Source organism: Musca autumnalis, unplaced genomic scaffold, assembly GCF_047663935.1.
Source record: "Musca autumnalis isolate F117 unplaced genomic scaffold, ASM4766393v1 scaffold_2, whole genome shotgun sequence".
NCBI lineage: Eukaryota > Metazoa > Arthropoda > Insecta > Diptera > Muscidae > Musca > Musca autumnalis.
In genome coordinates, this window is record NW_027411755.1 from 29249137 (window position 1) to 29275411 (window position 26275).

At 34.1% G+C, this 26275-nt stretch overlaps 1 protein-coding gene across 2 annotated transcripts; it reads right to left on the reverse strand.

Moving 5' to 3' along the window:
• Positions 1–1696: 1696 nt before the first annotated feature.
• Positions 1697–26275, reverse strand: LOC141392606 (pickpocket protein 19-like). 2 transcript variants are annotated; one of them, XM_073965538.1, is made up of 6 exons: positions 25930–26275; positions 25209–25872; positions 24982–25131; positions 3141–3327; positions 2830–3075; positions 1697–2758 (listed from the first exon to the last, which is right to left on the reverse strand). In XM_073965538.1, the coding sequence occupies exons 1-6, from the start codon at positions 26133–26135 to the stop codon at positions 2571–2573; spliced, it is 1641 nt and encodes a 546-aa protein (XP_073821639.1). In that variant the 5' UTR covers positions 26136–26275; the 3' UTR covers positions 1697–2570. The 2 variants fall into 2 exon arrangements, with proteins under 2 accessions (XP_073821639.1, XP_073821640.1); XM_073965539.1 differs by lacking the exons at positions 24982–25131; positions 25209–25872; positions 25930–26275 and adding exons at positions 12666–12815; positions 12874–13537; positions 13595–13877 and having other exon boundaries at positions 2077–2758.

Below are 26275 nucleotides of genomic sequence, written 5' to 3' on the forward strand. Positions count from 1 at the left end.
ATCCGAAACGTTTATTCCATCCACCCCAAAAAACACAAATTATAAATATGGAAATTACCCCAAGGCATCGTAATATTTTCAATACCGCACTTCAATAAGACTTAATGCCAGCGTTTCAGTAGCTCAACTGTTTCAATTCATATATATATTTTTTTAAATTTAATTTCTAATTATTTTCATTTAAAACGTAATTATAATATGAGAATCTGCGGTAGAGATAAGGGTACTCATTTGCTGGCATCTCAAACATAAATAATTCTTTTCATTTCATATTCTCAATTTCACATTTTCCCAATTTCACTTTGGTGGTATTCTTAAGTACGGATTTATTTTTGACTTTATAGCTTAGCTGGGAATGTCGCTTAGATGCTTTATTTGTTTTGAATTCGCAAAGTGTGCTCACCGGTCACAAGAAATAAATCAAAAAAATTATTTATATGGCGAAAAACAAAAATTTTTTACAATCGATGATTCCGAGTTTCACCCTTTCAGAATTCGCGAACTGTTAACATATTCCATAAAGTATGACTACAATTCTTTAAAATGAAGTGTTTTAGGAGGGATCCCATAATGTCGACCATTGAAATTAATTTTCGTGGAAGCTGTGTTGGCATCAATGTAGAAAAATGGGTAAAAATGGGTTGAAGCTAACAAGTTTTTTTACGTTCCCATGCGATTTCTGGCTTAACCTTACATTTTATAGACCTATTCCCAAAGAATGAATCACAGAATACTCCATGGACAATAAGATACCTGTGTATGATTTTTCGATATATCCACTGCATCCACCTAAAATTGATGCTGACATTTTGAAGCCGGAATTTCGAGGTTTTTTGAATTTTTTTAATTATCCGGACGCGCAAGAAGATAATATTCCAAACTCATAACACTATTATAAAACTCGTGATTTTACGTCGTTTGGTGCATATCTCATGAGTGTGCTCCTTACAGCATCCTAGTAATTGGAGTCGAAAGGCCAAAATTTCATGCGTGAATTTTCTTACAAAACATTTTTTTTGCGTGTAAAATTTACAACTGTCATTCAATTTCCTTTGAAACCCGCGTGAATTTAGTTTTTTTTACGCGACGGTTCTAATGAAGCCTTCCGAGATCGAATTCATCTACTAAAACCGCGGATATAGATACCTTGAAAATCGTAAAATCAACAAAAATATATTTTGACAAATCCGCGTACTAAACCGCGATTTTCTTTAAAATTTTCTACATAAATGGAATCCTTTACTCGCGATTATAATATTTGCGAAAACACGTGTCATAAAAAAAACAGAGATACGCGAGTAATATGGGTATTTCGCCAAAAATTGAATGTGGAGGCACATCCGCGGTTTTTGAAGAATCTATTTGAAATAGGTATATATTGACGTTTTTTCAATGGGCGCTGATGAAACCGGATGCGCATCAAAATCGTATGCACATTGCGCGACTTTTACCAATTTTAAGGTTTTTTGCAGTGCATGATGCAACAGCCGGCACACAATGGCCGCTGAGTGAAACATCGAAATCTGCATAAATATTGAAAGAGATTGATTCGCTTTATCCAAAATCGGATGCGCATCAACCGACTTTAACTAATTCGCGAGTTACAGGCTTTTTAATTTTCATATCTTTTAAATGATAGTAATTTCAATATTACTCTTAATTTCCTATCCTTATAAGTAATCACAGTAAGCAGTTAAGCTTTCACGATGGTAAACCATATATTTTGAAAAAGTTTTATCAGAATACTTTAATTTATGTATTAGATTTTAGCGAAATAGTTGGATAACTCTCAAATATTTTTTTCTAATTTTTCGAAACAAACCAAAAAATATATTTGTAACAATATTTTCCAACAATGAGTTGCTTCTCTTTTGTTGTTGTTATAATATGCAATTTATAAAACCAATGTTTATAATTTTGGTTTCACATTTTTTTACGCGTTGTCTAGTTTCTGTACGTATTTTTAATTTAGTTTTTAGAGGTTTATACGGACTCTGAGTTAGTATAATTTGAATTTATTGCCAGATTTTTTTAATTTTTTTTGATTTTCCGCGAAAATAAAAACACATTTGGAAATTTTGGTGCATCTACGGATGGATATCAAATGCTGTTACTGATATATGCTTACATTTTCTCAATACAAGAAATAAGAAATTTTAAAATATTTTTTCTTTATAAGAGGATAAAAACCGCTATATCTTTTGCGCGCATCGGCCAATTTCGTGAACGCGAGCAGATTTGAAACCAGATTTTTTTCTTTTAACTCTATACCAAAAATAGTAGATGTGCTCGCGAAAAAATTTTTTAATTTTTTTCAAATGGAATTGCAAAGGAATTTTGTTATTTGCCATATGCGTTTGAAATTTTATTTGGGTTAAAACAATGTCTATTCAAGGTCGGTCAATGAACCCACCGGATAATTAAGTTTGTTGTCAAATACATTATTGTGATCTGAAATAGTTCCACTCAAATCACAATAATGTAAAATCTAACTGGCCCACCTTGTATAGCGTCCTCTTTTTAGTTTAATTAACATCTATTATTCTTGTTTTTGTGCCATACACTTAAGACTACAGACACTCCTTGACATCAATATGTTTAGGTTTCACATCCACCGTGCCCCTTTCTTTGGACTTTTTAATTGTCTTCAGATATACCAGCAAATGTTTGCTTATATCGAATATAATAAAATATAAAAATTCCATTATACCAAGGAGCGAGGAGCCAACACACAAGCCAGCCACACCACCCAATGATGCTAAAAGATATACACACATTCATACAGATATCAAAAAAATTAGCTACTCGATTAAGACCATCGATACATACCCATTAAATCAATGAACGTATAAATCGGTCTGGTCTGATAAACCTTTATGGTACTCCATAGAAAATAAACCGATAACTCAATTTCACTACCGTTTTGTTCCATTTGGGGTTTCGCCAAATTTTGTATACGATAATCGCTTAAATAACGCAGCGACTTGCAGTTCATATAGCATGGACAGTACATGCCACCACTGGAAAATTTTACAAAATCCGTTTCTCCAACTTGTTCAAAGACTTTCAGTTTTTCTAGAATGATACAATATAATTTATAACATTATTTAAATTACTAAAAGTTTCCGAGACTGTTTTACCATCATTCCGATATAGACAGGGTAAATCCTTAATGCGACACGGTGGAAAAATCGAAGGTGGGTAAAATAAATCAACACTACAATTGCAAAATTCCATGGTGTATTCCTGCTCACATTGCGCTTGACAATTTTCATACATATATTGGCGATTTGGCAGAGATTTGTAGAAGAGATTTTTTAGTTCATCCTGAAATTATAAGAAAAACAACTTAAAATTATAAAATATAATAGTTTATACTTTTTATACCCTCCACCATAGTATGGAGGGTATATTAAGTTTGTCATTCCGTTTGTAACACATCGAACTAATCATTTGCGACCCTATAAAGTATATATATTCTTTTATTATTATAATTTATTGCTTTTACGCCAAGTCGTGGGCGCATAGTGCCAATACAAAATTATTCCAATCATTTCTATTTGAACTTAAAGTTTTAACATTATTCCAAGACAGATTTCCTGGATGTAAGGTAATTTCTTCTTCAATGCTTCTTCTCCAGCTACCCCTTGGTCTTCCTCTTCTTCGCATTCCTTGTGGATTCCAATCAAAGGCTTCTCGACATATATCATCCGCTGGTTTACGAAGAACGTGGCCTATCCACCTCCATTTCCTTTCACGGATTACTGTGGCAATCGGCTTAATATCACTCCTCTGATAAAGATCCAAGTTTGATATCCAGTTATTTGGCCACCATATGCGGAGAATAAATCGCAGGGATCTATTAACGAAAGATTGCAGCTTATTCGTGAGCTCGTTGGACACATGCCAGGTTGCGCATCCATAAAGCAGAACTGACAGAACATTACTTTTAAATATGCGTATCTTTGTTTTGGTGCTTAGTTGATTGGACCTCCATATTTTATACAAACCCGCAAAAGCGACCTTAGCCTTTCGGATGCGGGTTGATATATCATCACGTGTACCTCCATCTTTCGTAATTTGACTGCCTAGGTACGTAAAGTTCGCCACCTGTTCGATGTATTGTCCATACAGAGAGAGCGGTTGTCTTTGAGAGGAGTTTAAGTGAAGTGATTTGGTCTTGTCCACGTTAATCTTTAAGCCATATGCACTTGAAGTTGATGCTATGTCGGTTATTTTGCTTTGTACATCTGATAACCGCTTAGATATTAAAACAATGTCATTAGCATATACAAGGTCGTTGAGGTGTTCCATCTTTAATTGGTGCCACATTATTCCTCGGAGCGGATTGTTGTCGATTGTCCTGACAAGTATTTCATCAATAACAATAAGAAATAGCAGCGGTGACAGCACACATCCTTGTCTCACCCCGGATTTTACGGATATAGGGGGGGGGAGGGGGAGTTTATCGCCATGTCTTACTCTGCATTCAAAACGGTGGTATTGTGCTTTGATTAGGTTACAAATCTTGTCGGGGACACCTTTTCTGCTCATGGCTTCCCAAATACTCTGGTGCTTAATTAAGTCGAACGCTTTTTTGAAGTCAATGAAGACAAGGTGGAGCGAGTCTTGCATTTCGTTTATTTCTTCCATTATTATGCATATAGTGGCAATATGGTCGACACAAGATTTGCGACTGCGGAATCCGGCTTGTTGGCACCTAAGCGTATCGTCAATTTTCTTCTCAATACGGTTTAGAATGATTTTGCAGAATATTTTTAGACAGCTGCACAGGATCATGATTCCTCTTCAATTGTTACAGTCGCTTAGTGCCCCTTTTTTCGGTATTTTTACCACTATGCCTTGTAGCCAATCGTTTGGAAACGTTTCTGACGTCCAGATATCCTTAAATAATTCATGCAAAGCCAGAGCAGATAGTTCATTATCCGCTTTAAAGAGTTCTACATGGACATTGTCGATACCGGCCGCCTTCCGGATAAAATTCTAAGACGATCTAGCCATGTCCGTCTGTCTGTCCGTCTGTTGTAATCACTCTAGCGTCCGCAATAATTGAGATAGAGTGCTGAAATTTTGCACCCGAGGGTCTTTTTTCCATAGGCAGGTCAAGTTCGAAGATGGGCTATATCGGTCCACTCTTTGGTATAGCCCCCATATAACGGTACCTCCGGATTTGAGGTATTTTGACGTTTTTCGCCACATTTGCAGACCGAATTAGCTATAATTTGGCACTTAGGGTTCCTAGTGATCAACAAACTTATATCCCAAAGGATATGGGCATAGGTCCATGTTTTGGTATAGTCCCCATATATCGGTACCTCCCGATTTTCGGTATTTTGAGAATTTTAGCTACAATTTTTAAGCGAACTAGCTGTAATTTGCCATTAGGGGTTCTCAGTGGTCATGAAATATCTCCACTAAACATCGTCAACATAGGTCCATGTTTTGGTATAGCCCCCATATAACGGTACCTCCCGATTTTCGGTATTTTGAGAATTTTAGCCACAATTTGTAACCGAACTATCTGCAATTTGACATTTGAGGTTCTCAGTGGTCATGAAACATCTCCACGAAACATCGTCAACATAGGTTCATGTTTTGGTTGGTACCTCCCGATTTTCGGTATTTTGAGAATTTTAGCTACATATTTTAACCGAACTAGCTGTAATTTGCCATTTGAGGTTCTCAGTGGTAATAAAATATCTCCACCAAACATCGTCAACATAGATCCATGTTTTGGTATAGCCCCCATATAACGGTACCTCTCGATTTTCGGTATTTTGAGAATTTTAGCTACAGTTTTTAACCGAAATAGCTGTAATTTGACATTTGAAGTTCTCAGTGGTCATAACACATCTCCAACAAAACATCGTCAATATAGGTCCATGTTTTGGTATATCCCCCCCCCTCGATTTTCGGTAATTTTCAGTGGTCACGAAATTTCTTCACTAAAATTCGTCAACATGGGTCCATTTTTGAGGGTCTACATTGTTTTGATGAAACTACCCTCAATTTTACTCTTGAAGTTCCCTGCAGCTATAAAACTTTTCCGCTTAAAAATTTAAAGATAAGTTGACTCTTTGATATAGCCCCGTAGGTGGTACCTTTCACCTAGCTGAACACATTTTTTAGATTAGATTAGATAACACTGTGGAACAAAATGGAAATGAAAGTCTGGGGCACGGAAAATTCCTCTTGGGGAAGAAAAGCCTTGGTGAGTATATTATGAACCCCGAAGGACAGATCCGCCGTGAGTCGAACTTCCGCGTTATGGCGTGATGAAATTTTTGTTAGAGACCCGGTGGGCCATCAGGAATTAGCGTTGTATCTTTGTTCACTGTTGCTTAGATGCTCTACAAAAACAACAAACAAAGATATAATGCTAATTCATGATGGCTTACAGGGTCTCTTGCAAAAACTTCATCACGCCATAACGCGGAAGTTCGACTCACGGCGCATCTGTCCTTCGGGGTTTTTAATATACACACACCAAGCGCTTTCATCTCCAAAAGGAATTATCTCTGCCCCAACATTTGTGTTCACAGTGTAATTTAAGCAATAGTGGGAGGCAGTAGGAGTCTATCCATTGTCGAAAAGTTGTTCCACCTAAAATTGTGAAAGGACCCTAATTATTCCATTTTAGTTAAGACTATTTTATGGTGGAGGGTATAAAAAGTTCGGCCCGGCCGAACTTAACGACTTTTTACTTGTTTATTCCAAGTTCGATTTAAAAGAATATTTGTTTGCTTAAAAAAACAAAAAAAAAAGAAATTAAAAAAAAATAATTTTTTTAAAATTTTACCAATCTTTTGAATTTTTTTAAAAAATATATATTTGTGACATCATGCAAATCTTGGATTTTTAGAAAAATATTATTTTGGATTTAAGAAAATAAAATATTGAAATTACCATAAGTGGTGGTGGCAAACTCGGATTTTTAACAAAAATATTTTTTGAAATTATACTAAACATGGATTTAAAAAATATTTTTTAATCTTAGTATAGATTTTAAAAAATATAATATTAAAATTAAAAAATCCTCGTAGTTGAAATCATATTTTTAAAAGTTCCACGTTGTAAAAAAAATATTTTTAAAAAATGCACGTTGTTAAAAAAATATTTTTAAAAAATCCACGTTGTTAAAAAATATTTCTAACAAACCATCATTGTAAAAAAAAATTTAAGAGATCCACGTTATTGAAAAAATATATAAAAAATCCACTGTGTTGAAGAAATATTTTTTAATATTCTACGTTGTGGAAGAAATATTTTTTAATAATCTACGTTGTTGAAGAAATTTTTTTTAACAATCCACGTTGTTAAAAAAAAAAAATATTTTAAAAAATCCACGTTGTTGAAAAATATTTTTAAAAAATCCGCGTTGTTGGAAAAATGTTTTTAAACAATCCAGGTTGTTGAAAAACTATTTTTAAAAAATCTACGTTATTGAAAAATATTTTCAAAAAAACATTATTGTAGAAAAAATTTAAAAAAAAAAATCCACGTTGCACAGTGGTTCCACTTGTATGGAAAAGAGTGCCAAAAATAGTTCTAATAGAGTTACCTCCTCCAAATTTTAAACGTAGGTTTATAACAAGCCAAAAATAAAGAAAACCATTTTTAGTGGATGTAGGTCCATATTTGGGTATAGCTCCCATAGAAAGGTACCGCCCGATTTGTGGCATTTTGACGATTTTGGCCAAATTAACCAACCGATTTGGATGTTATTTTGCATTTAGAGTTCTGAGTGAGTAAACTACCTCCTTGCAAAAAATATTCAATATAGGTCCACGTTTATGTATAGCCGCCATATAAATGTACCCTCAGATTTTCAGTATTTTGACAATTTTAGCGAAATTGTCCAACTGATTTGGCTGTAATTTGGCATTTTGAGTTCTGAGTGAACCAAATACCTTCATGCAAAAAATGGTCAATATCGGTCTAGTTTAGGTATATCCCCCATATAAACGTACCTCCCGATTTTCGAAATTTTGACGATTTTACCCACATTTTCTAACCGATATGGCTGTAATTTTGCATTTTGAGTTCTGAGTGAGCAATATACATCCTTGCCAAAAATGTTCAGTATAGGTCCAAGTTTAGGTATAGCTCCCATATAAACGTACCTACCGATTTTTGGAATTTTAACGATTTTACGGGCGTGGTGTAAGAGGAATAACATAGCGGGTGGCAGATGGGGGCAGCTGGACTTTTTTTAATCGTAAACTAGAGACTTTCCCCTGCATTCCAAAAAAAAATTTTGAGACTCACAAATGCTCACAACATTAGTAAAACTCAATATAAATGAATTGTATTAATATATTAAAAGTAGCGGAAAAAGTCATTTATTAAGAATTTATTTTTAATGAAGTTAGAAAACGAATTATGAATCTGTTTTTTCGTAAAAAGATTGCCAATGCCATCACCTATAAGTTTCATTTTGAAAATTGCACATTTACTTCTCCAATTTTTTATTTTTATAATTTTACTCATAACCTACGAATGCTTTGCGGATGTATTTTTCGTTTTTAAGGCCTCACATACAAATCACAATTTCTTCGACTTAACTTGGCGTATAACCGCTGTAAATTTACAAAAATAAGGCTGGATATAAAAATATGATATGTTTAGAGAATATTGATTTCAACCGCAATAAAATTTGTCGCCATCAATTTTTCGATTTTTGTCCACGGGCGGAACCACTGTGCGTTGTTGAAAAAATATTTTTAAAAAATCCACATTGTTGAAAAAAAAAATTAAAAAAAAATTTTTTTAAAAATTCAAAATATTTTTTTAAAAAACAACTTTTTTGAAAATATATTTTTAAAAAATCAGCGTTGTTAAAAAAATTAAAAAAAAAAATCAAAGTTGTTGGAAATTTTTTTTAAAAAATTTCACGTTGTTGAAAAAATATTTTAAATAAAAATACAAGTAAAAAATACACGATTTAAAAACAATACTTGTTGTGTAAACAATTTTTCTAAAAAATCTACGATTTTAAAAATATTTTCAAAAAATCCACTTTATTGAAAAATCTATTAAAAAATCCACGTTGTTGAAAAACTATTTTAAAGAAATTCACGTTGTTGAGAAACATATAAAAAAATAACATGTTGTTGAATAAGTATTTAAAAAAAATCCACATTCTTGATTTTTTTAAAAACCACGTTGATTGAAAAAAATATTTTTAAAAAATCCACGCCCTTGAAAAAATATTTATAAAAATTCTACATCCTTGAAAAATCACCATGGTGGAAAAAATTTAAGAGATCCACGTTGTTGGAAAAAATATTTTAAAAGATCCACGTTGTTGGAAAAATGATTTTTAAAAAATCCAAGTTGTTGAAAAATATTTTTAAAAAATCCACGTTGTTGAAAAATATTTTTAAAAAATCCACGTTGTTGAAAAATATTTTTAAAAGATCATCATTGTGAAAAAATTTTAAAACATCCACGTTGTTGAAATATATTTAAAAAAATTCTACGATGTTGAAAAATTGTTTTTAAAACATCCACGTTGTTGAAATATATTTAAAAAAAATTCTACGATGTTGAAAAATTGTTTTTAAAAAATCCACGTTATTGAAAGATTTTTAAAAAGTCCGCGTTATTGAAAGATTTAAAAAAATCCACGTTGTTTAAAAAAATATTTTAATAAATCCACGTTATTAAAAGAATATTTTTAAAAACTCCACGTTATTTAAATAGTATTTTTTAAAATATCCACTTTGTTGAAGACTAGTTTTTAGTCATCCCCGTTGTTGAAATAATATTTAAAAAAATCCACGTTTTTGAAATAATATTTTCAAAAAATCCACGTTGTTGAAAAAATATTTTTAAAAAAAGCCACGTTGTTGGAAGGAAATTTTTAAAAATCCACATTGTTGAAATTTTTTTTTTCAAAAATCTATAATGTTGGACAAACATTTTAAAAAAATCCACGTTGTTGAAAAATGTTTTTAAAAAATCCACGTTGTTGAAAAATATTTAAAAAAAATCAACGTTGTTGAAAAGATATTTTTAAAAAATTCACATTTTTGAAAAATATTTTTTTAAACCCACGTTGTTGAGGAAATGCTTTTAAAAAATCCACGTTGTTGAAAAACAATAATATTGAAATTTTTATACCCTCCACCATAGTATGGAGGGTATATTAAGTTTGTCATTCCGTTTGTAACACATCGAACTAATCATTTGCGACCCTATAAAGTATATATGTATATTCTTGATCAGGATAAAATTCTAAGACGATTTAGCCATGTCCGTCTGTCCGTCTGTTGTAATCACTCTAGCGTCCGCAATAATTGAGATAGAGTGCTGAAAATTTGCACCCGAGGGTCCTTTTTCCATAGGCAGGTTAAGTTCGAAGATGGGCCATATCGGTCCACTCTTTGGTATAGCCCCCATATAACGGTACCTCCGCATTTGAGGTATTTTGACGTTCTTCGCCACATTTGGAGACCGAATTAGCTATAATTTGGCACTTAGGGTTCCTACTGATCAACAAACTTATATCCCAGAGGATATGGGCATAGGTCCATGTTTTGGTATAGTCCCCATATAACGGTACCTCCCGATTTTCGGTATTTTGAGAATTTTAGCCACAATTTTTAACCGAACTATCTGCCATTTGATATTTGAGGTTCTCAGTGGTCACGAAACATCTCCACGAAACATTGTCAACATAGCTCCATGTTTTGGTATAGCCTCCACATATCGGTACCTCCCGATTTTCGGTATTTTGAGAATTTTAGCTACAATTTTTAACGGAACTAGCTGTAATTTTCCATTTGAGGTTCTCAGTGGTCATAAAACATCTCCAGCAAACATCGTCCACATAGGTCCATGTTTTGGTATGGCCCCCTTATAATCGTACCTCCCGATTTTCGGTATTTTGACCATTTTAGTTACAATTTCTAACCGAACTAGCTGTAATTTGACATTTGAGGTTCTCAGTAGTCATGAAACATCTCCACGAAACATCGTCAACATAGGTCCATATTTTGGTGTAGTCCCCATATAACGGTACCTCCCGATTTTCAGTATTTTGAGCATTTTAGTTACAATTTCTAACCGAACTAGCTGTAATTTGACATTTGAGGTTCTCAGTGGTCATGAAACATCTCCACGAAACATCGTCAACATAGTTCCATGTTTTGGTATAGTCCCCATATAACGGTACCTCCCGATTTTCGGTATTTTGAGAATTTTAGCTACAATTTTTAACCGAACTAGTTGTAATTTGCCATTTGAGGTTCTCAGTGGTCATGAAACATCTCCACTAAACATCGTCTACATGGGTCCATGTTTTGGTATAGCCCCCATATAACGGTACCTCCCGATTTGCGGTATTTTGAGAATTTAAGCTACAGTTTTTAACCGAAATAGCTGTAATTTGACATTTGAAGTTCTCAGTGGTCATAAAACATTTCCAACGAAACATCGTCAACATAGGTCCATGTTTTGGTATAGCTATATAACGGTATCTCCCGATTTTCGGTATTTTATTATTCAAAAATAATCGTCAATATAGGTCCACGTTTTGGTATATCCCCCATATAACTGTACCTCCCGATTTTCGGAATTTACAGTGGTCACGAAATTTCTTCACTAAAATTCGTCAACATGGGTCCATTTTTGAGGGTCTACATTGTTTTGATGAAACTACCCTCAATTTGACTATTGAAGTTCCCTGCAGCTATAAAACTTTTCCGCCAAAAAAAAAAAAATAAAGATATGTTGACTCTTTGATATAGCCCCGTACGTGGTACCTTTCACCTAGTTGAACACATTTTTTAGATTAGGTTAGATAACACTGTGGAACAAAATAGAAGTGAAAGTCTGGGGCACGGAAAATTCCTCTTGGGGAAGAAAGGCCTTGGTGAGTATATTATGAACCCCGAAGTACAGATCCGCCGTGAGTCGAACTTCCGCGTTATGTCGTGATGAAATTTTTGTTAGAGACCCTGTGGGCCATAAGGAATTAGCGTTATATCTTTGTTCACTGTTGCTTAAGTGCTCTACAAAAACAACAAACAAAGATATAATGCTAATTCATGATGGCTTACAGGGTCTCTTGCAAAAACTTCATCACGCCATAACTCGGAAGTTCGACTTACGGCGCATCTGTCCTTCGGGGTTTTTAATATACACACACCAAGGGCTTTCATCTCCAAAAGGAATTATATCTGCCCCAACATTTGTGTTCGCAGTGTAATTTAAGCAATAGTGGGAGGCAGTAGGAGTCTATCCATTGTCGAAAAGTTGTTCCACCTAAAATTTTGAAAGGACCCTAATTATTCCATTTTAATTAAGACTATTTTTGGTTTAGGGTATAAAAAGTTCGGCCCGGCCGAACTTAACGACTTTTTACTTGTTTTAATTTAATTTTGTTGGAAAATTCATGTAAAGTTCCACGTTGTTGAAAAAATATTTTAAAAAATGCAGGTTTTTGAAAGAGTAGTAAAAAACACGTTGTTGAAGAAGTATTTTTAAAAAAATCACGTTATTGAAAAAATATTTAAAAAAATACACGTTGTTGAAAAAATATTTTTAAAAAGTCCACGTTGTTGTAAAAATATATTTCGAAATTTTTAAATTAGGCTATTTCATAAATATTCCTTCCACCCTTCTGCTCACGAACTTACCTCAAAAATACACTGCCGAACATCGTTCGAAAAGAAGCGAGTATTGATGTGATGGGTTCGCAAAAAAGCATCAATAGAAATATATGTATGGGTATTGGTGGGTATTTCACGGTGTATATAAGACCAGACATAGGGCTCATTTATCATTACCTAGGCAAAAATTGGAAAAAAGCTTTAACTCCCGCCTACACATACCATCACAACTTACCAAAATCCCCTTGTCATTGTGGCTAAGAGGCGAATGCCAATCCTCTCTGATATTTATGCGAACATACAGTCCATTGGAGTCACCAAAGTTGACCACACTCCATGGATAATAGGGATCCTGTTGGTGTTTTAGGGCACCCTCTTTCGATTCAATGGTGTTAAACGACAGACACAAACCCTTTTGCGATCTCCGCTGGGTAAAAAGTTCACAACAATCATGAGTGGCATTTAACCAAGAACAATGGGAAAACATTTCGTTGCATCGCCAGGCCATAAATTCCACAACATGAGTCAAATTTACATAGTCCAAATCCTGAAGAAGCTCAGATGAACCCTCTTGAAATTTCGTTAGCTCTTTTACACTTTGAAAGTGGCCAAAACGCATTGTGTCATAAGCATTTACGGCTCTACGAAATATTTCCTCATGTTCGTGAGAAGTGAGATGTTGTGCCAGGAGAAATTTCTCTTTGGCCTCTTCATAACGTTGCCAATTTAGCCGATTCTGATTGCAAATGGTTATCTCAGGAAAGGGTATTTTAAAAATGGGATAATGTAGATCTGAAATGACTGTTTGCATGGGTTTGTAGCGGTAAATGTGGGCAATGCTTAAGGCAATTTGGGTAAAGACATAAATGGCAGCAATGAAAGCGGCTACAATTAAAATTCTGCAAAGGAAGGTATTATTCGTTACTTCTCACGATTTTGTAGATTTCTCACTTCACCTTTCAATCCAGCGTGATGTTCTCTGAAAAACCCGTTCTATGCCATGTACAGTTTGTAGGCGCGATGCATCATCCTCTAAACCTCTCTTAAATCGGGTTACAGCAGGGGTAACCATGCGCCCCTTAACATTAACGTCCATCATAAAATTCTGCAACTTGGTTGAATGCCTTCGCACAGTTTTGTAATTTTCTTCGAACAACATCATCGGGGCTGTTGTTGAACGTCTTAGTCCTTTGATTGCCTGTTGTTGACTGCATTTCCACTTATCGCTTCATTTCGAATATTCGTGTCTAGACGAGTTTGCTGTTCGTTAGCAACAATGTGGAAGGCCACATTTTCCTGACAATTTACGTGTGACAACAATTTATTAATGAGTGTCAGTAAGTCAACAAGTCATAATGATGTCTGGATGTTTAGATAAGATTAAATGCAACTATTTGAGAGATACTTTGTAGTGAGGTGAGCCTCCTGATTGATTAACTCGAACATATTCAGATATGGATTTTGTATATTTTCAATTATTTTTCAAGAACATGTTTTTTTCAAAGACGTGGATTTTTTAAATTCAAATTTCAGTCATTTCCTTGAAAAAAAAAATTTTACAAAATCCACGTCCTTGAAAAACAATTTTACAAAATTCACGTTCTTAATTTTGTAAAATTGTTTTTCAAGGACGTGGATTTTGTAAATTTTTTTCCAAGGAAATGACTGAAATTTGGTATTTATTCTTTGTTGGAGGCAAAAGCCTATCTGAGTGCAATTCGTCGGTATGGGTACACTTTTCGGTATGACCCCATAGATCGGTACCTCCCGAGTTTCGTAATTCTGAAAGTTTTGATGAATATCCCAACGATAGACTGAAAATTGTTATTTAGTCTTCCATGGGCTTATAAAATATTCGAGAAGAGAATTATCAGTGTAGATCCGCGAGTTCCTATATCCCCCATAGATGCGTGCCTATTGTTTTTCGGTATTTTGAAGGTTTTACCGAAATATCGGAAATGTGGAATTTCGTCTTCTTTGAGTCTAAAAACTTTCCGCTAGAAATGTTTAGGTATAGATCGACGTTTTGATATAGCCCCCATTTAACGATACCACTCTAATTTCGGTATCTCATTGTTTTACTGATCTTGCTTTCGGTATCTCATTGTTTTACTGATCTTGCTTAAGTTTAGTATTTAGCTGTTTTCAAAAACGAAAGGAAACTAATTGTTCAATTTAATTCAATACAACTCGTGGTGGTGAGGTACAACAAGTTCGGCCTTCCCGAACTAAACGCCCGTATTACTTGTTTCAAAATAGATTTGCAATTAGGGTGGATTTTTCAAAATAGTTTTTTAAACGTGGATTTTTTAAAAATATTTTTTCAATAAACGTGGATTTTTTAAAAAATATTTTTTCAATAAACGTGGATTTTTTAAAAATATATTTTCAATAAACGTGGATTTTTTAAAAATATATTTTCAATAAACGTGGATTTTTTAAAAATATTTTTTCAATAAACGTGGATTTTTTAAAAAATATTTTTTCAATAAACGTGGATTTTTTAAAAAATATTTTTTCAATAAACGTGGATTTTTTAAAAATATATTTTCAATAAACGTGGATTTTTTAAAAATATTTTTTCAATAAACGTGGATTTTTTAAAAATATTTTTTTCAACAAACGTGGATTTTTTCAACAAACGTAGATTTTTTCAAAATATTTTTTCAATAAATGTGAATTTTTAAATTTTTTTTTCAATAGACGTGGATATTTTCGAAATTTTTTTTCCAACAAACGTGGATTTTTTCAAAATATTTTTTTAACTAACGTGGATTTTTCAAAATATTTTTTTAACTAACGTGGATTTTTCAAATTATTTTTGTCAACAATGATTTTTTCAGAAAACGTGAATAAATGAAGCAAATATTTTTTGAGCTTGAGGTCATGTTTTTTATTTTAATTTTTCCAATATTTCGCAATTACTCTAAATTGCATCTTCAGGGAAAATCTACAAAATATTTATTTCATATTAGTATCACAGCATTTAACATAATAATAAACAAACACAAAATTTAAAGAAACGAGAATCGCTTACATTAATAACTTATAAAACTAGTGTCAAGATTACTTATAACTATGATAGACTTCACTATCGTCGTCGTCGAGTGTAAATATTGCACTGAGTTAATCTAGTTATTGCACGATTTCTCTTTCTGTGTAAGATGTCGGTAACAGTATGCTGCATTGTCCGTATCACTCTTAAAGTTAATTCTCTTTGTTGTTGGTATGTTGTTAATATGTAGCATCTCCAAAGTAAGTCTCCTATTGTATTGGTTTTCCGTTTGTAGTATTTGCACTCTATCGAAGTTTGGCATATGGTCTCTTGCAGTGGTCTGCAAGAGCTGTTTTTTGAATTGCATTATTGTTTCTCAATTTAATATCGGATTTGTGAGCCGATAGTCTAGTTTTCAATTTATTTTTCGTGGTTCCAACGTACATCTTCCCACATTGTTCTCCAGCGTTACCATCACATTCTATTTTATAAATAACATTATGTTTGTCCAAATTCTGTATTTTGTTTTTTGTGTTTGAAAACACCTTTTTAAGGGTATTATTTGTTTTTTGTGCCACAATGTATTTATCTTTATCATAAAGATCTGATTTTTGAAACCTTTCAGATATTTTTGGAACATAAATCATAGATTTGTAGATTTTCTCTTTTGTATCCTGTGTCCTACTTGGTACTTTTGCGTAAATTAATTTGTTGATAATATGCATCGGAAAGTTATTTTTGGTCAAAATTTCTCTAATTCTATTTTTGTTCTTATTGTGGAATTTTTCTTCGCTAATATTCAATATTCTGTTTACCATATTCTTTGCCGTGTTCATAATCATCTGTTTTGGATGATTGGAAAAGAAGTTTAACATTCTCCCCGAGGCCGTCGGTTTCTGATACCAGTCCAGTTCCAATTTTTCTTTATTCCTATGGATAATAGTGTCTAAATACGGTATGGATCCATTATATTCTTCTTCCATTGTGAATTTAATGTTGTTATTGTAGCTGTTTAATTTCGTCAAGGTATCAGATATTGCATCTTTCTTAAGAATCACAAAAAGATCGTCAACATATTTGGTTAATATCACAGGTTTTGTCGTCAGTTGTTCCATACAGGTGTCAAGTAGTTTCTCCATCACTATATCAGCTACAATCGGAGAAGCTGGTGAACCCATTGGGAGTCCTTTTTTCTGTTTATAAACTTTATCGTCATATGTGAAATAGCGGTTGTCCTTAATACAAAAAGTAAGAATACTAAAAAATAAGCCCTTTGTCATATTAGTGTATTCTTTTATTTCATTCCATCTTTCTTCTATTATTCGAATTCCTAGGTCAACTGGTATGCTCGGGAACAATGATACCACATCAAAAGATACCATCTTCTCATTTTCACTAATCGTAACATTTTTTATCTTATTTTTGAATTCGAGGGAGTCTTTAACATTATATTTTGAGTTGCTTGTCAAATTCTTAAGTATTTGGACCATGTATCTGCAAAGTTGTATGGACGGTGAATTCACAGAGGAACATATAGGGCGTAATGGGTAATTTTCCTTATGTATTTTAGGGAGTCCGTATAGTCTAGGTGCTGTGGCCACGTCAGATTTTAATTTTCGTCTTTCTATTGCACTAATTATATTACTATTATATAGCTCTTCCACGAGCTCATTATTCTTCTTAATTAGGCTAGTAGTTGGATCCTTATTGATGCGTTGATACGTCATCATATCGGAAAGTATATTCTTCATCCTTATTTTATAGTCATCTTTGGTTATCGCTACCGTAACGTTCCCTTTGTCCGCATTCAAAATCAATATGTTGTTGTTCTTTTTCAAAAAAGTTCTAGTGTGAACCACTGCCCGGTTTATAAATTTGTCTCTTCCACTTTCTTTGTGTTTGTTCAAATGTGTGTCTATCATTGTTGTAAATTTGGTTCTCATTATCTCTTGCTCTTCTTTGTTGTTGTTAGTTTGGATAATGTCATCACCGTCCGCTATAAACTTAAACAAGGGGAAATCTCTTCTTGTTGTTGGTAATCCGAACTTGTCACCAAGGGAGAGAAGCCACTTTACTTCATTGGGAAATTCAGTGCTTGTTTTGTTTACGAACCATTTTTCATTATGTTTTATGTTATATTCGTTCATTTGATTCTTCTTTAATTTGTCAAATTTTTGTTTTTGTATGTTGTTAGTTTTGTTTTGTATGTTAGTTGTTATTTTATCTTCTCTTGAAATTATATTGTCTTTCTCCTCTTGTGTTATGAGTCCATCTAATTCTTTTTCTAGTGCTTGCATTTCAGTGTTATGACGTTTAAGTTCATGATGTTTCTGTTTTATAACCAAGCTTAATATTTTATTTTGGAAAATGTCGATGTATCCGTCTAATGTTTTTCGAATGTGATGTATGTGTGAAGTTTTAAAAATATTATAAATGCTTTTTACTGCATTGTTTATACAATTTGGTATAATACCATTATTTCTGCATCTGATTAAGACTGTTAGTGAACATTTCGTTTTTGCAGCTTTTACCTTTATGTTTTTGTGTCTGTTTATGCTGTGCCTGATGTTGTATTTGTTCTTTACTTTGCTGTAGATCATGTTGATGTTGTGTTTTTGCGGCGTGCTCTCCGTTAATTATTTATTTATTGTTGTTTATTCGACCTATTTATTGGTTTCAAATGAAGCAAATATTTTTTGAGCTTGAGGTCATGTTTTTTATTTTAATTTTTCCAATATTTCGCAATTACTCTAAATTGCATCTTCAGGGAAAATCTACAAAATATTTATTTCATATTAGTATCACAGCATTTAACATAATAATAAACAAACACAAAATTTAAAGAAACGAGAATCGCTTACATTAATAACTTATAAAACTAGTGTCAAGATTACTTATAACTATGATAGACTTCACTATCGTCGTCGTCGAGTGTAAATATTGCACTGAGTTAATCTAGTTATTGCACGATTTCTCTTTCTGTGTAAGATGTCGGTAACAGTATGCTGCATTGTCCGTATCACTCTTAAAGTTAATTCTCTTTGTTGTTGGTATGTTGTTAATATGTAGCATCTCCAAAGTAAGTCTCCTATTGGACAAACATAATGTTATTTATAAAATAGAATGTGATGGTAACGCTGGAGAACAATGTGGGAAGATGTACGTTGGAACCACGAAAAATAAATTGAAAACTAGACTATCGGCTCACAAATCCGATATTAAATTGAGAAACAATAATGCAATTCAAAAAACAGCTCTTGCAGACCACTGCAAGAGACCATATGCCAAACTTCGATAGAGTGCAAATACTACAAACGGAAAACCAATACAATAGGAGACTTACTTTGCAGATGCTACATATTAACAACATACCAACAACAAAGAGAATTAACTTTAAGAGTGATACGGACAATGCAGCATACTGTTACCGACATCTTACACAGAAAGAGAAATCGTGCAATAACTAGATTAACTCAGTGCAATATTTACACTCGACGACGACGATAGTGAAGTCTATCATAGTTATAAGTAATCTTGACACTAGTTTTATAAGTTATTAATGTAAGCGATTCTCGTTTCTTTAAATTTTGTGTTTGTTTATTATTATGTTAAATGCTGTGATACTAATATGAAATAAATATTTTGTAGATTTTCCCTGAAGATGCAATTTAGAGTAATTGCGAAATATTGGAAAAATTAAAATAAAAAACATGACCTCAAGCTCAAAAAATATTTGCTTCATTTGAAACCAATAAATAGGTCGAATAAACAACAATAAATGAAAACGTGAATATTTTAAAAATATTTATACCCTATACCACAATGTGGAAAAGGGTATTATAAGTTTGTTTTGGTAAAAATTCATGTAACACCGCGAAATATTCGTCGGAGACCCCCAATGTGGTATACCAATCTTCATATCTCGGCGAGATAAAGCGATTTTAAGATGTGTGTACGTCCGTCCATCCGTCTGTCCATTATAAATTGTAAACACGCTCCAGGCCGCAATTATGGACCGATCGTCACGAAAATTTGTATGGAGGTCGGGTTCAGATCAGAATAGATCCCTATTCTTATTGGTGATGATCGTGAAATATTTAGCGGGTGAAATGGACCAAAAACATAATATTTATCCAATTTTCTAGAGGCTCTGTAGGTCTCAATAATAGTCCGACCAACGCGTAATTTTAAATAAGGTAAGAGTATATCAAAAAGGAGAAGCTTGCAATTTGAGATGGCGATCGGATAATATTTAGAGGGTTAAATGGACCAAAACTTTTGTGTGGAAATTGTGAAATTTTTTAATATACAGTTTATATTTTAATTCCTGGAAGTGACATTCCGGACAAGTGAGATATACTTGAAAGTGGAACGCTTGACCTTTCAATTGATGCCAATTATGTTGGTGTGCATGAACAGATAACAGTGTTACAGCCTAATATATTCCGTTATTTGTTTGTAGTGTAATAATAAACTCGCTAGAAGTCGCAATTATACATCAATAGTCACGAAATTTTGCACCGGGTAAGAGTATAGGTAGAAAAAGTTGCCTACAATTTTGAATGATGATCTGATATTCTTTAGCGGGTGAAATGGACCATTACTTTTGTATGAAAAATATAAAAATTTTATTTTTTGTCGATATTTTAATTCCTTGAGGACATATATATTTCGCAAAGTAGCCTACATATGGAAAAAAAAAACTACTGACCTTTCCTCTGATGCAAATTGCAATAAAGTGTTTGCTAGATAACGGGCCTACTGCCTAATATTTAATGGGTTCTGTGTAGAGAACCACATTTTTATCCCATGCTACATATTGTCTCTTCAAAAGTTTATGTAACACCACGAAATATTCGTCCTGGACCCCTTATTTGGTATGCCAAAATTCATATCTCGACAAGATAAAGCGATTTAGCGATGTGTGTCCGTCCATTAAAAATTGTAAACAAGCTTAAGACCGCAATTATGGACCGATTGTAATGAATTTTTTAAGGAGGTTGGGTTCGGGCCAGAATAGAAATGATTAGTTTTTGGTGATGATCGTGAAATGTTCAGGGGATGAAATGGACCAAAAACAAAATTTTAACCAATTTTGTAGCGGTTCTGTAGGTCAAAATAATAACCCGCAAAATTTTAAACAAAGTTTGAGTTTATGATGAAGAAGTAGCGTACAAACCAACGTGAAGATCAGATAATACTTAGCGGGTTAAATGGACTGAAACTTTTGTGTGAAATTGGTAAAAATTTCAATAACGTAGCGGTTAAACAACGGAAGTAGTAGTACTACATAAGTGGGTTTCATTACATTTTAGTTTGTGTGAACTAAATTTTCCTTTCCTGCTACAAAAATTTCTTTGTCATGAAAGATAACTTTTTGGTTTTGGTCATAAGTATTATACATTACATCTCTGATATTTGATAATTAAATTTTCACAATCATTGAAAAGAAGTTCCGTGGAGAGCGATTGTCCAGGGATAGTGGTATAGGGTATCCCATGGTCGGCTCCGTCCGACTATAGACTTTTCTTACTTGTTTTTTTTTTAACTAACGTGGATTTTTCAAATTATTTTTGTCAACAAATATTTTTTCAGAAAACGTGAATATTTTCAAAATATTTATACCCTATACCACAATGTGGAAAAGGGTATTATAAGTTTGTTTTGGTAAAAATTCATGTAACACCGCGAAATATTCGTCGGAGACCCCCAATGTGGTATACCAATCTTCATATCTCGACGGGATAAATCGATTTTCAGATGTGTGTACGTCCGTCCGTCCGTCTGTCCATTATAAATTGTAAACAGGCTCCAGGCCGCAATTATGGACCGATCGTCACGAAATTTTGTATGGAGGTCGGGTTCAGATCAGAATAGATCCCTATTCTTATTGGTGATGATCGTGAAATATTTAGCGGGTGAAATGGACCAAAAACATAATATTTATCCAATTTTCTAGCGGCTCTGTAGGTCTCAATAATAGTCCGATCAACGCGTAATTTTAAATAAGATAAGAGTATATCACAAAGGAGAAGCTTGCAATTTGAGATGGCGATCGGATAATATTTAGAGGGTTAAATGGACCAAAACTTTTGTGTGAAAATTGTGAAAATTTTTAATATACAGCTTATATCTTAATTCCTGGAAGTGACATTCCGGACAAGTGAGATATACTTGAAAGTGGAACGCTTGACCTTTCAATTGATGCCAATTATGTTGGTGTGCATGAACAGATAACAGAGTTACAGCCTAATATATTCCGTTATTTGTTTGTACCCTGCCAGCATTTGGAAGTCACTCACTCACTCCCTCGCCTAGGAAGTCACTCCGGAGACACGCCAAGGAAGATCGTTGGTGAATTACACAAACAATTTCTATAGCCTTATTGTGATTACCTTTTATCGCGTTTGCCAAAACTTCGGAGTGACTTCTGAGTGACTTTCAAGGCGATTGTTTACATTTATTTTGTTTACATTCGCTTTGCACTCTGAATGTCCGGGTTCGCTTCCCAAGTCAGGCAATAAAACATCACATTTTTAAAATTACAAAATTAATGTAGGCGGATATTCCAAAAAGTAATTTCTCTAATAGAACGTACTTAAAAAATAGGAATAAAAAAATTAAAAAATATAAGTAGAATTAAAAAAAAAACAATAAAAATAAAAAAATTAAAATAAATGAAAAAAATAATTTTTTTTATTCCAAGAACTATCGCGGAAATGATCTTCCAGAATTGTCCCTGGAGTGACTTCCAGGACGACACGACGGCGTGGTTCATTTCTTCACAACGGAGGGCACTCCAGGGTGACTTCCGCGACTATCGCCGCGACTGTTTTCATCGCCCTGAGCGACACGCCTAAGTCACTTCTGCGATAGTTTTTGCTTGCAGGGTAGTGTAATAATAAACTCGCTAGAAGTCGCAATTATACATCAATAGTCACGAAATTTTGCACCGGGTAAGAGTATAGGTAGAAAAAGTTGCCTACAATTTTGAATGATGATCTGATATTCTATACCGGGTGAAATGGACCATTACTTTTGTATGAAAAATATAAAAATTTTATTTTTGGTCAATATTTTAATTTCTTGAGGACATATATATTTCGCAAAGTAGCCTACATATGGAAAAAAACTACTGACCTTTCCTCTGATGCAAATTGCAATAAAGTGTTTTCTAGATAACGGGCCTACTGCCTAATATATAATGGGTTCTGTGTAGAGAACCACATTTTTATCCCATGCTACATATTTTCTCTCCAAAAGTTTATGTAACACCTCGAAATATTCGTCCTAGACCCCTTATTTGGTATGCCAAAATTCATATCTCGACGAGATAAAGCGATTTAGTGATGTGTGTCCGTCCATTAAAAATTGTAAACAAGCTTAAGACCGCAATTATGGACCGATTGTAACGTATTTTTAAGGAGATTGGGTTCGGGCCAGAATAGAAATTTTTAGTTTTTGGTGATGATCGTGAAATGTTCAGGGGATGAAATGGACCAAAAACAAAATTTTAACCAATTTTGTAGCGGCTCTGTAGGTCAAAATAATAACCCGCAAAATTTTAAACAAAGTTTGAGTTTATGATGAAGAAGAAGCGTACAAACCAACGTGAAGATCAGATAATACTTAGCGGGTTAAATGGACTGAAACTTTTGTGTGAAATAGGTAAAAATTTCAATAACGTAGCGGTTAAACAACGGAAGTAGTACTCGTAGTACTACATAAGTGGGTTTCATTAAATTTTAGTTTGTGTGAACTAATTTTTCCTTTCCTGCTACAAAAAATGTCTTTGTCATGCTAGATAACTTTTTGGTTTTGGTCATAAGTATTATACATTACATCTCTGATATTTGCTAATTAAATTTTCACAATCATTGAAAAGAAGTTCCGTGTGGCCCTTTTTGAACATTTGAACTTACAGACAAAAATGTGGATTAGGATTAAAGTTCAAAAGTTCAGGAAGCATGAACTTGTCCACGGAAAACATAATATCGCTGTAAACACGACCACAACGAATGGCATCGGTATACATTTCCAAAGGATCTACGAACAGACCCTAAACTGCACTTAAACAAAAATATTGAACTTTTGGAGGGGGATGTACCTTAATATGGGCTATTTTAGAAGTTAAACTAAATTTGGACAAAATATTAGAAGATCCAAAGTTTGGACCAAATTGGTTACCCCGTTCAAGAAAGTGTATCGTGAGGACCATTTCAGTGACATTTTTTAAATTTTGTGGGGAAGTACTGGAAGTTGTCAACCGGTATTGCCCATCTTCGAACAGAAACTAAGTTTGGACAAAATTTGACGAAGGTCAAATTTCGGATCCAATCAGTTGACCAGTTTGAGTGTTATGGTGAGCTCCAGCCACTACACATGGTGCCATATAGATTTTTACCATTTTTTAGGCTATTTTCTCCGGAAGTATTTACTTGCCCCTGAAAAAACTTGTGCCGTCGTAAAGGGGGTCAGTAAATACAAGTGGCTTCAACAAAAATCAAAGTGATTCGAGAGCAGGTCTTAAAGTGAACTTATCCGAAATTTTGTGTGAGAGGTACCCGAAGGAGTGGACAAATATAGTCCATATTCGAACCTGATCTATATCTGGTAGAAATATTAGGATTTGTAAAGTATGGACCAAATCGGTCACTCCCTTCAACAGTTATCGTGCCAATAATTTTTCCGAACATTTTTGAACTTGTGTGGGGGTGGTACCCTAAGGAGTGGACCGATATGGCTTATCTTCGAACTTAAACTAAGTTGGGACAAAATAGTACGAAGGCCAAATGTTATCTTGTGCTCCAACAAGTACACACTGTGTAATAGGGTTTTTTTTTGCAACTTTCAGGCTTTTTCTTAAGAAGTATTGACTTGCCCCTGATGAAACTTGTTTCGTCGTATGTGGGGCAGTGAATACAAGTTGTTAGAATAAAATCAAAGCGATTCGAGAGCTGGTCTTAACTGAACTTTTCCGAAATTTTGTGTGGGAGGTACCCGAAGGAGTGGACCGATTTGATACCTCATCTAAGTCTGGCAGAAATTTCACGATGTGCAAAGTATGGACTAAATCGGTTACTTCCTTCAAGAGTTATCGTGCGAACAAATTTTCCGAACATTTTCGAACTTTTATGGGGGAGGTACCGAAAGGTGTCGACCAATATGGCCCATCTTCGAACTTAATCTAAGTTTGGATAAAATATTACGAAGGCCAAATGTTGGACCAAATCGGAAAAAAATATTTTTAAAAAGTCCACGTTGTTGTAAAAATATCTTTGGAAATTTTTAAATTAGGCTATTTCATAAATATTCCTTCCACCCTTCTGCCCTGTCGCACGAACTTACCTCAAAAATACACTGCCGAACATCATTCGAAAAGAAGCGAGTGTTGATGTGATGGGTTCGCAAAAAAGCATCAATAGAGATATATGTATGGGTATTGGTGGGTATTTCACGGTGTATGTAAGACCAGGAATATGGCTCATTAATCATTACCTAGACAAAAATTGAAAAAAAAGCATTTGCTTTAGAGCTCCCGCCTACACATACCGACACATAAAACTACAACTTACCAAAATCCCCTTGCTATTGTGGCTAAGAGGTGAATGCAAATCCTCTATGATATTTATGCGAACATACAGTCCACTGGAGTCACCAACGTTGACCACACTCCATGGATAATAGGGATCCTGTTGGTGTTTTAGGGCACCCTCTTTCGATTCAATGGTGTTAAACGACAAACACAAACCCTTTTGCGATTTCCGCTGGGTAAAAAGTTCACAACAATCATGGGTGGCATTTAACCAAGAACATTGGGAAAACATTTCGTTGCATCGCCAGGCCATAAATTCCACAACATGAGTCAAATTTACATAGTCCAAATCCTGGAGAAGCTCAGATGAACCCTCGTGAAATTCCGTCAGCTCTTTTAAACTTTGAAAGTGGCCAAAACGCATTGTGTCATAAGCATTTACGGCTCTACGAAATATTTCCTCATGTTCGTGAGAAGTGAGATGTTGTTCCAGAAGAAATTTCTCTTTGGCCTCTTCATAACGTTGCCAATTTAGGCGATTCTGATTGCAAATGGTTATCTCAGGAAATGGTATCTTAAAAATTGGATATTGTAGATCTGAAATGACTGTTTGCAGGGGTTTGTAGCGGTAAATGTGGGTAATGCTTAAGGCAATTCGGGTAAAGACAGAAATGGCAGCAATGAAAGCGGCCATAATTAAAATTCTGCAAAGGAAGGCATTATTCGTTACTTCTCACGATTTTGTAGAATTCTCACTTCACCTTTCAATCCAGCGTGATGTTCTTTGAAAAACTCGTTCTATGCCATGTACGGTTTGTATGCGCAATGCATCATCCTCTAAACCTCTCTTAAATCGGGTCACAGCAGGGGTAACCATGCGGCCCTGAACTTTAATGTCCATCATAAAATTCTGCAAATTGGTTGATTCCCTTCGCACGGTTTTGTAATTTTCTTCAAACAACATCATCGGGGCTGTTGCTAAACGTCTTAGTCCTTTGATTGCCTGTTGTTGACTGCATTTTAACTTATCGCTTTGTTTTGAATATTCGTGTCTAGGCCAGTTTACTGTCCGTGGCCTTCCTTTTTCTGACAATTTATGTGTGACAA

Coding starts and splice junctions, on each gene's coding strand:
- LOC141392606 (XM_073965538.1), bottom strand. CDS start 26,135: ATGATGTTGTTTGAAGAAAATTACAAAACCGTGCGAAGGGAATCAACC. Junction 25,873..25,929: donor ACATCACGCTGGATTGAAAG/GTGAAGTGAGAA, acceptor CTTCCTTTGCAG/AATTTTAATTATGGCCGCTT. Junction 2,759..2,829: donor TACGTTCATTGATTTAATGG/GTATGTATCGAT, acceptor TATATCTTTTAG/CATCATTGGGTGGTGTGGCT.